The sequence below is a fragment of the Mus caroli genome, chromosome 7 (assembly GCF_900094665.2).
Source record: "Mus caroli chromosome 7, CAROLI_EIJ_v1.1, whole genome shotgun sequence".
NCBI classification, from domain to species: domain Eukaryota; kingdom Metazoa; phylum Chordata; class Mammalia; order Rodentia; family Muridae; genus Mus; species Mus caroli.
In genome coordinates this window covers 107019988-107031698 of record NC_034576.1, presented here as the reverse complement: position 1 = coordinate 107031698, position 11711 = coordinate 107019988, and the positions used below count along the sequence as shown (strand labels likewise).

The 11711-nt window shown below is 36.5% G+C and overlaps 1 protein-coding gene and 1 pseudogene across 1 annotated transcript; one reads left to right on the top strand and one right to left on the bottom strand.

Moving 5' to 3' along the window:
* Positions 1 to 3067: 3067 nt before the first annotated feature.
* Positions 3068 to 4028, bottom strand: LOC110299064 (olfactory receptor 56B1). The gene has a single exon (XM_021168661.1). It carries the CDS (start codon positions 4026 to 4028, stop codon positions 3069 to 3071), a length of 960 nt encoding a protein of 319 aa, XP_021024320.1. The 3' UTR covers position 3068.
* Positions 4029 to 5080: 1052 nt separating this feature from the next.
* LOC110298018 lies at positions 5081 to 5795 on the top strand (annotated as a pseudogene).
* The last annotated feature ends 5916 nt before the right edge of the window (positions 5796 to 11711 follow it).

Genomic DNA, 11711 nt, shown 5'->3' with positions numbered 1-11711 from the left:
GAGAGGAAGGTATCTCCTTTTGTTTTATGATAAAATGTTCAGTAGATATCTGTTAAATCCATTTCTTTCATAACTTCTGTTAGTTTCAATGTGTCTTTGTTTAGTTTCTGTTTCCAGGATCTGTCCATTGATGAGAGGTGTTGAAGTCTCCCATTATTACTGTGTGGGGTACAATGTGTGCTTTGAGCTTTACTATAGTTTCGTTAATGAATGTGGCTGCCCTTGCATTTGGGGCATAGATATTCAGAATTGAGAGTTCATCTTGGAAGATTTTACCTTCGATGAGTATGAAGTTCCCCTCCTTGTCGTTTTTGATAACTTTGGGTTGGAAGTTGATTTTATTCGATATAAGAATGGCTACTCCATCTTATTTCTTCAGACCATTTGCTTGGAAAATTGTTTTCCAGTCTTTTACTCTGAGGTAGTGTCTTTCTTTGTCCCTGAGGTGGATTTCCTGTGTGCAGCAAAATGTTGGGTCCTGTTTACATAGCCAGTCTATTAGTTTATGTCTTTTTATTTGGGAATTGAGTCCATTGATTTTAAGAGTTAGTAAGGAAAAGTAATTGTTGATTTCCTGTTGTTGTTGTTGATGATGATGTTGTTGTTAGAGTTGGGATTCTGTTCTTGAGGCTATCTTCTTTTAGGTTTGTTGAAGGTACTTTGCTGCTTTTTCTAGAGGTTAATTTCCCTCCTTGTGTTGAAGTTGTCCCTTTATTATCCTTTGAAGGGCTGGACTGGTGGAAAGATATTGTGTGAATTTGGTTTTGTCATGAAATACTTTGGTTTCTCCATCTATGGTAATTGAGAGTTTTGCTGGGTATAGTAACCTGGGCTGGCATTTGTGTTCTCTTAGAATCTGTATAACCTCTGTCCAGGATCTTCTGGTTTTCATAGTCTCTGGTGAGAAGTCTGGTGTAATTCTAATAGGCCTACCTTTATATGTTACCTGACTTTTTCCCCTTACTGCTTTTAATATTCTATCTTTATTTAGTGCATTTTCATTCTGATTATTATGTGTCAGGAGGAATTTCTTTTATAGTCCAGACTATTTGGAGTTCTGTGGGCTTCTTGTATGTTCATGGGCATCTCTTTCTTTAGGTTGGGGAAGTTTTCTTCTATAATTTTGTTGAAAATATTTACTGGCCCTTTAAGTTAAAAAATCTTCATTCTCATCTATACCTATTATTCTTAGGTTTGGTCTTCTCATTGTGTCCTGGNTTTCCTGGATGTTTTGAGTTAGGATCTTTTCGCATTTTGCATTTTCTTTGATTGTTGTGTCCATGTTTTCTATGGAATCTTGTTCACCTGAGATTCTCTCTTCCATCTCTTGTATTCTGTTGCTGATGCTTGCATCTATGGGTCCTGATTTCTTTCCTAGGATTTCAATCTCCAGAGTTGTCTCCCTTTGGGTTTTCTTTATTGTTTCTACTTCCATTTCTAGATTTTGGATTGTTTTGTTCAATTCCATCATCTGTTTGGTTGTGTTTTCCTGTAATTCTTTAAGGGATTTTTGTGTTTCCTGTTTAATGACTTCTACCTGTTTAGCAGTGTTTTCCTCTATTTCTTTAAGCGAGTTATTAATGCCCTTCTTAAAATCCTCTACCAGCATGATGAGATGTGATTTTAAATCCCAATCTTGCTTTGCAGGTGTGTTGGGATATCCAGGACTCACTCTGGTGGGCATACTGGGTTCTGATGATGCCAAGTGGTCTTGATTTCTGTTTACAAGATTCTTATGTTTGGTTTTCACCATCTTGTAATCTCTGGTGTTAGATGTTCTAGCTGTCTCTGGCTGGAGTTTGTTCCTCCTGTGATTCTGTTAGCCTCTGTCAGCACTCCTGGGAGTCCAACTCTCTTGAGTCCCAGTGGTCAAAGCACTCTCTACAGGCAAGTTCTCCTCTTGCACGGAAGGTGCACAGAGGTCTGGGTCTCAGCTCGGCGTCCTTGCTGAAGATGAAGGCCTGAAGGGACCCTGTCCAAGAAGGTCTGTTGCTTTTGTCAGCCGCGTGCTCTCCTGCGTGGACTGGTCTTTCTATTTCAGTATTTTAAGGAAAGGCACTAGATCTAAATATGGATGTATGTGCAAAGGCAGAGAGTAATATTCTATATTGGGGGAATATGAGGCAGCTCCACTCCTCCCAGCCCTCTCTTTCACATGCAAGTACATGAATTTCCCCAGACATACACACAAGAGAAAAACGACCATGAAGCTTAACAAACAGCACATGTTTCTTACTAATAACAGAAATTTTTATTATTTTCTTTGTCTCGATGGGAAGGTAAGTGAAAAAAGAGTCACTGGATAGACATATGTACTGTAGCAGTGGACCACCTAAGAAGGGTCGTAAGACATCCTATTGGTAATGATGTTGATGGAGGATGGAAGTGGAAGAATCAAGGATCTAAAATAAATCAAAATCTTTTTTCTTTTTCATTGTCATTGTTTCAGTTCTCCTAATTGCCCCAAGACAGAAAAGCTTGACTCACAGTACATGAAAGTCAACTCTCTAGATAGTGAGCTTCATAGAAAGATAGAGAGCAAATCTAGTGAGACAAGTGGACAGCAACTATATAAGTGGATTTACTTGTCCGAGGTGGGTAACAAAGTTATGAACCACCTAGCACTCTCTCTCAGCTGGTAAGGCTTTTCCCATTGTGTTTTCTATGTCTACCTCTGCAGCATACATTACTAAGGTGGTGCTAATTAGGCAGGCTGACTTTGCTCCTAACATAGCTAACAAAGTGTAATCATGTCCTATCATTCACACATTTGTTAATATATTGGGTTTTACTTTAAGTTATACATATAAATCACAAGTTTGGTTTGTAATACTCTTTGGATGGTCTAGTGGACAGTCTTTCCATATTCTTGAATATAGTCATTAAGCTTTTGTTAATTTTGGAATGAATGTGAAAGGAATTTTTAAATTTTTTATGATCATTTATGTAAAAAAAAATCATGAAAAGGGACGCTTTGAAGGCACTTCATTTCCCCTCCATCATATCTAGAATGCTACCATACATTTAGGAGATGCTGAAGTCCATGTACATCATGAAGAAGAGTTTTTTTATTTTTCTTGTAAGCTCCGACAAAGCACCTTTTGGAAACCCCGCTTGAGTTCTCTGGTCCTAAGTGCATACACAATAGGGTTGAGTGAAGGAGGGATGATATTGTGCATCACATTGAGCAAAACTGGGATCAAGGTGGCCTTGGTCTCTGCCAAGTGAGTTACTGAAATCACTACAACGACAGTGTAGAAGAAGAGGATGAGGATGAGGTGGGAACTACAAGTGCTCAGAGCCTTAGAAACAGCTTCAGCCGAATTGAGTCTGAGTACAGAGCGCAGAATCAAAGTATATGACAATATTATGAGACCCAGGTCACTCCCCATTCCAACCCATGCCAGGATTAACTGGCAAATGCTATTTGGCCTCCTGTCATCACATGCCAGGCTCGTGACTCCAAGGTTAGAGCACAGGCAATGATCAATTTCATTTCTTGAACAATAATTCCGCTGGGCTGCAAGCACAGGCACTGGAATGACACACAAGCCATTTCTCAGTACCATAAACAGTGTGGCTTTTAAGATCAAGGAGTTGGTAATAATTGATGAATAGCGGAGAGGATAGCAAATAGCTACATATCTGTCAAAAGCCATGCAGAGGAAGATACCGGACTCCATGCCTACAAAGCAGTGAATGGCATAGATCTGAGCAAAACACTCAGGAAGGCTAATGACCTTGGCATCAAACCAGAAGATGGCCAGGATCTTAGGCATGATGGTGGTGGCAAGGCCCATGTCCACAACAGAGAGGATACCTAAGAAAAGGTACATGGGCTGCTTCAAGGAAGGATCCTGATAGATGATGATGAGAATGAGCACGTTTGTCCCTATTGCTGAGAGGTAGAGCAAAGTCAATGGTAGGGAGAGCCAGTGCTGCCAGCTGTGAATGCCTGGGAATCCTAGCAGGATGAACTCAGACACCTGGGACTTGGAACTATTGAAGTCTTTGAGAGCTTCAGACATTTTCCTGTGAGGAAAAGAAAAGATGAGGTCTTTAATGTTTCTTTCTCTAGGCAATAGCATCATTAAATGGTGTTTATTTCTTATATTAAAGCTTTCTTTTTATTTAATAAATAGACATTTAAGAATTTCACATACTTTATAAAACCACATCTTTATTCAAAAAGCAAAACCACATAATTATTATTAAAGGCACACAGTTCTCATATTGAAACACTTAAGGGTATTAGTTAATATTATTAATTTGATGTCATAAGTCTGTTTCTTAAAAATGGAGCTGGGGTTGTAGTTCATACTGGAAAGTCAACTACGTAATGTTCAGTGTGTAAAAATGTACATACTTTGTACACAATGTCAGCAACATTTTGCTCAAAGTGAAGTTCACGTTTTTTACTCCCTGGGGAAGGTTACTTGGGGGTACTGTGACCTCATGATCAAATCATGATGAACTTCAGAATGAATTCTTATAAGCACAGCTCTGATTGTGCTGATTTTAGCAATCCAATGGTGGCAGACTGGGTAAAGAAAATGTTTTCTTTAGAACACCTCATGACCCTAAATGTTGTCTTAGTGGATTTACTCCTGCTTGGGAATACCCAAAAATCACCTTCCAGAGGATTTTTAGGCTAAGAGCTACTTTCCTGGAAGTCTTTACTAGTGTTAGGATTTCATTTATCTTTAACTCTCCATGACTTAAAGGCTGTTTGTTTTGTTTTTCCAATGAAAAGTTTCATAACTCCTGGTAAAGTAGAAGATGCAAGGTGACAAACAGCTTTGTCATTTGGTGACAAAGAGAGATATCATTTGTAAGTTGCAATGAAATTCATCAAATGCAATTTCCTGATTTTTCCAAGGTTTTCAGCAAATCCTACTGGGATGCAGACTTTCTTGGTTGCAGTTGGACTTCTTAGCCTTCTTAGTATTTTTGTTCATACTTGGATCACTGATGTAAATGAGAATCTCTGCCTTTAGTTCCCAGTGTGCACATTGCATATTATCATGTGGCAAGCTTGATCTTGAAAGACCTTGGTTCTGTAGCTTGGAATCAAGCTATCATGCACGCACTAGGGCAAGATGCTGTCTTCATTCTGAACCATCAAAAAGCCCATAAAAGAGAGGCAAAACATCATTTCCAATACATTTGGAAAATGGGTCTGTTGCTTCACATTTTGCTTTGTCACTGTGTATGAAGACATCAAGAAGCAGCTTTATGTTGAAGAAAACTCTTTCTAAAAGGAAAAAATAAAATCTTGGGGGTGGGGAGCTTATACAGTAGTACAAGAAGCAATGAATAAGACCCATAATACCTACCAAGAAATTTTCATTGGTAGAGATTTTTGGAACAATTGGATAAAATAAACAAAAACAACTCTGAATCTTTGAAATTATTAAATGCACAGCTACAATCTAAAGAAGTAGAACTTGTCCAGCTAAGAACAAAGGTGGAGACTCAGCAAGTGATGGGAAATTTGGATCCACCTTCATCAAACCAGGAGGTAGAAATGGTGAGCAGTGATTTGAAGACCCATGATTTGGAGCAAGAGCTGGAACTGATATAGACAGAATGAAAATGGTCTCAAAATTGGGCCACAAAAAGGCAAACAGTACATCTATTGCAGAAGAACAAGCTCTACAACTGGAATTTTTCAATGGTGTCTCAAAGCCATCAACACGAGGCACAGCTCAGTGCTGTCAAAGAATGGATGTTGTAGACAGTCTATTATGCAGTACTTTATGTTAATAAAGTACCAGGGAGTTCAAGAGGCTTAGCAAGAGAAGTAAACTTACAGGTCACACTTACATGGGTTGTGGGTGTGAATCAATGATAGAAAGATTTGCCATCATACATGTCTCAAGGTTTGATTCTTGCCACTTCCAAAAGAGTATTATAGTTAACAATTTGGCTTTCCAGGGAAACTCAAGAATAAATAAGAAATCTGTTTTTGCAAGATCCTTTGTTTTTCCAGGCAGTGTTATCACACAAATGCAATTAGAGTTTATGTAAGCATTTTGTCATCTCTTCAGAAACATAGAATTGAGTGAGTGCCTTGTTTTCATAGTCTTTCTTATCGATGCTTGACTTAATGTTATTCACTGATAACAACCACTAGAATTTTAGTCTGTAATTATGAATATTTAATTTTGTAAATAAACAATGCATGAATATATACATATAATATATATATTACATATATACATTATATATATACATTCAAATTTTATATATCCTTTTATCAAAAGTATTATTATAAACATATAAAGGTTCAAGAAATAAACTATGCTGAAATTTAGGGGATGAATATATTTTATTTTATAGTATACTTTAGATACTAAACATTGTATTTACTATATACTTTATATAGTGTATATAATATATCATATTATATTACTATGTTACTATATTATTATAATGTATACACATATATATTATATATAGTATACAAACACACTTGAAGATTGTGCAAGAGAATTAAGCAATGCTCAATGACCATAGCTACATTTTTATCTTAACTAGCCATCTAGTGATCTTATAAATTTTAGTTACTTGAGTCTTAGTGGATCTATAAAGACAGAATTTAGGCACACATAATAATGTTTTTTTATTGTATCAGGCACACTTAATATGAAATATATCCTCAGATCCTCAAGTGCACAGTGCATATTATATACATTATTGTACACAGATTTCAGAGGCTTTCCCTATAAAATGGAATCTTCATAACTATGGAACAAAAATCATACCCTGTATCATGGCCAAGTCACATCTATCATTCTGAAGAAGCTATGGAATATGTTCAGAATCCTGGTAAAATTAGACTCATGCACCTTCAAATTCTATTGTTTGTCATAGCCTTTATTTTCTTGGCCCATCACACGAGTGGAAAAACCAGACACACACACACACACACACACACACACACACTGTACTAAAGTTTTAAAACTTTGGTACTTTAAAGTGGGATGTTAGCAATTTAGTTATACTAAGTATAGATTTATTCTTGATACAGTAACTTTAAAGACAGAATAAAGAGATTGAAGAAAATAATTTTCCTATAGTATTACCAACAAGAAACAATTATTTGTTGTGAATATTTTTGCACTTATGTGTGTGTATATGTATGTGTGGTTGGGGCACACCACTGACACTGTTCATATGTGGAGGTTAGAATACAGCCTTCAGGAGTCAATCCTTCATTTTTGGTTTCTGGAGATCAACTTGGGGTCATCACATTACTTGCCATCACCTTTACCTATAGATCCATCTCATTAGCTCTAAGAAACAATTATTAACAACATAGTTTTTCTTCACATATTTCTCAAAGCTTCTGTATTTCAATAAGCATATAGTTACCAGTGACTCTTTATGATAAATCCAACATGACCAGTTGGATAATCTCAATGTAACCACACCATAATTTAATGAATGAAAATCGCAAAGAAGCTTAGAGATAGGCTAGTTTTACTGAGATCTTAGATGAGTATTTCTTTTTTTTTCTTTTGTCTTTTTTTTCTTTTTTTTTATTAGGTATTTATGCTCAGCATAGTATCCACACATCTTGAGAGTTTGAAACTGTAAGACGTGTTTGCACAAAAGCTGGCAATTCTCTAAGACCCTCGTTCATTCCTTCCACCTCAAATCACACAGCCTCTCATTTGATAGATTCTCATTTATTTACTTGTAAAGATATACATTTTATTTACTTACTTATTTTTATATGTGCTATTTTAAGTTTTAATATTATATGGAATTATTAAATCAAATTGATTAATGTTTCCTTCATCCAAAAATTTTTATGCATATTTTTATATATGCATATGTATCTATGCATATATTTTATAGAGATTATTTTGTTAGCAATATTGAAATGTACAGATCTCAATGTCCAGCTCTATTCAGGATTCTATGCAATTGATCTAAAAAGACAAGACTATTCCTACTGCCAACCTGAGAGCTTCCTTCCTTGTCCACCATCCTTCCTTCTTCCAGTGCAGACTATGGCAACTGCCATCCTCTTCTCTGAAAAAAATTATTTTGTACTACACCTGAGAGATATCGTTTGGTATCAGCTTCCTATGTAGGAGTTATTTCATTTAACATAATGGTCTCTGATTCTAATTGTGTTGTCACAAACTGAATAATACTATTTTCACCATTTTCATTTAAAATACTCTCCTAGTTGGTATTTCTGTTATTCAATTAAAACTAGAAGTAAGTTTGAACTAAGGAAATAAAACATTTTTTAACTTTTTAACAATGAAATTCTAAATAACATAAAATATGTTTCTTCCACCAAAAATGTTTGATAATGTAAATATTGAAAATAACATGAAGGTTGTTTTTTTTTCCTGAAAATAACTTCTGCTGTTCCATACCAGCCTGGTATTTTCTAAATTTGCTCTTAGACCTTTTCTCAAAAGCTTTACAAACCTCTGTCTCCTACTACGGTAGCAAAAAGTATTGCTTGCTTTTTGTCAGAAGTTGCAGAACAACATTAAATTTGGAACAAAAACTATATGCTGGAAGAATTAACCAATAAGACTGAACAATGTGTGATAACTTACTGTTGTTATGAGCAGAACTTCATAGCCTGGAGTCTTAGCAATGGAAAGAGTTTCCCACTGAGAAACAAAGCATTTTGATATTTTTTTTCTTTATATGAGAGGAGGATGAATTCTCATCTGAGTGTGGGACGGAAATCATGGAATCACAGACTTGTAGAATTTATAGGAAATATTACCACCTCAAGAACCTAAAGATAATAGGTCCCCATTAGAGGCATGAGGGAGAATGGCCAGTAGGGAAAGCTGAATTACTATGGTGTTAAATCCCTAAAGTGTAACAAGGAGATTAATTCAGTGATGTGTTTTCTATTAATGTAACTTGACACCTTATATAAATAGGAATAACATTTTTCTTCAGGGAACTGAAATGACCCTACAGTAGGTAGGAACTTCTTAGTCATTCTTTTTTTTCAATTTTTTATTCAATATTTTCTTCATTTATATTAAACATAAAAATTTAAAGGATTATAAAATATGTGATTAGAAAGCTTCTTTAAATAGTTTTTAAAAGAAAGAATTTATTCAAAAACAAAGTTTCTAATGTGTTTGCAAAATGTGACATGCATAAAGTGATCACTAAATACATGAATTCCATTCTCCTAAAAATTGTTTTCTAGTGAGGGCAAGGGAATATAACATTAAATGTAAAAGAAATAAAATATAGAAATGTCAATTTGTATAAATGTCTTAATGTAAAATTACTCAGTGAAACACAAAATAGACACATAGACAAGAACAATAGAAGAAAAATCCAAAACTAAACTCCACATAGCTACAGCCACTTGTGTCATGAATATATATTGGACAAAATACAGCCTCTTCAATAAATGGTTCTGAGAAAATTAAAGATCTACTTGCAGAGGAATTACACAGATCCACACTTCTTACCTTATTTAAAAAATTCAAAATGGATTAAAGACTTGGTTGAAAGACCTAAGCCCCTGAAATTTCTAGAAGAAAACCGACAAAAACACTTCAAGGTATAAACATAGGCAAGAACTTTCTCCATAGTATTCCAGCTGCTCAGGAAATGAGGCCAACAATTAAAAACTGAGACCTATGTTACACTGCAAGGACATAGGTAGAAATGGTTACTGGTGACAATAGTTTTACTACAAATGTCCACTTCTGGTTGAAACTAGTTTGTAACAGAAGAAGCAAGAGTCAAGAATTTAAAAGTAATTAGTATCAAAAATATTTTAGTATACTCAAGTAAAAATGAATGTTAATAATGCATTAGCTGTAGGACATAGCAAAACAAAGCTGAAATGAACTAGAAGCTTCCTCCCCAAAGGTTGGTATTCACAATGCCAAAAGGTGTTACAAAGGCTGCTGAGGAAGAGTTGTCATCAACTATCTTGTTTAACTGTGCACTCTGAATGCTCTTTTACAAACCTGTCAAGCAGCATGAACTCACAAATGCAGTAGTGGCATGGCTGTTTGGGGGCAAACCAACCATTTTTTGATTGACTTCAAGGCTGTCTCCACAGGAGCAAACTTATATCTGGTACTAAAGACTAGTCAAAAGCCTGTGACTGAAAAGGACATACCCTTGGTAGAGAAGCTACTGCCATTGTATTGCTACTTTGACATGTTAGGGCTGTCAAATTGTCTCCTAAATATTTATGTTTATGCTCATGGATTAGTGCCTATGTAGGTTCTGGCTAGGGAGGCTTCTTTTTGAGGTGGACAGTGGTTACTAGGGAAGTTCATATCTAGATAAGGTGCTGAGAATAAATGACCATTGAGTGTTCAGCCATGAACATGGTATCTACGTCATTTCATACAAGAATCTCAGAAGAGGGGGCCCAAAACAGTATAACAGATGGAGAAAAGGTGAAATATTGTAGAATGTTGTCTTCTGTTCAGGACATGCCCTTGTACCTGGAGCTCCTATTGACTATGATAAACTGTACAAGATTGGGCCTGTCAACCTTCCTTCATAGAGTGGGGAAAAGCTCAAGGGACCCCACTCTTCCTTAAGTGTATGGGTGGGTGCTTTGTCCAGCTGTCATCAGAGGCTTCCTCAACAACAAATAGGAGCAGGTGCAGAGACTTACAGTCAGACATTGCAGAGAGACAGAGACAGAGACAGAGTCTCCATCAGAGTCTTCCCTTTGGAGATCAGAGAACCCCTGGGAGAAAGGGAAGGAAAGATTTTAGGGGTCAGAGGAGATGTAGGATACCAGGAGAACATGGCCCACCAAATCAACAAAGCAGGGTTCACATAGGCTCACATACTGAAGTGGCAAGCATGGGTCCTCCATGAGTCTGCACCAGGCCTCTGCATATATGTTCTGGCTGTTGGCTTGGTTTTTGTGGGACTATTAACTTCGTGCTTTTGTGGAACTCCTAGCAGTGGAAATTACTCTTTTGCCTACTCTTGAGACTTTTTCTCTTCCTTTAGATTACCTTGTTCAGCTTTGATTTGGGGAGCTTTTGCCCTGTCATACTGTATCTTACTTTGTCCTGTTTGACTGTTGTCTCCTGGAAACCTGTTTTGTTCAGTTATTTCTTTTATTCTTGTTTTGGGTAATAATTGGATTTTTAATTTATTTATTAATTTACATTACAGCTTTATTGCAGCTTTCCTTCCCTTCTCTTCTCTTCACTCAGACCCTCCCTCTCAGCACCCCTTTCTCCATCTTCCCTAACTACCTCCTCAGAAAAGGGGAGGTGGGGGGAGGTTGTTCTTTTCTAAAGAGGAAATGTAGAGGGGTGGAGCAAGGGCAGCTGTGAGGAGTGGAGGGAAGGGAAACTGTAGTTGGAATTATGAGAGAAGAGTCTATGTTCAATTTTAAGAAGACTGGTGATAAGCGAAGACTGTAACTCAGTGGCAAAATGCTTGCTTGGTTAAGGAAATGTTTAATACTAAGCTTGATCTCTATCAACAGAGAGAGAGAGAGAGAGACAGAGAGAGACAGAGAGAGACAGAGAGAGAGAAAGAGAAAGAGAGAGAAAGAGAGAGAGACAGAGACAGAGACAGAGACAGGGAGACTAAAGCAAAGGCAAATTTGAGGAATGAGTTATAAAGAAAAAGTACTAGTGACCTCAAATTGTTAACCCAAGGAATAGCTATAGATGACGGGATGTGCTTCCACCAGTGTTTTCTAGGCTTTCTTG

Excerpts from the sequence above, each read along its gene's own strand:
- LOC110299064 (XM_021168661.1), bottom strand. The coding sequence starts at position 4,028 with ATGTCTGAAGCTCTCAAAGACTTCAATAGTTCCAAGTCCCAGGTGTCT.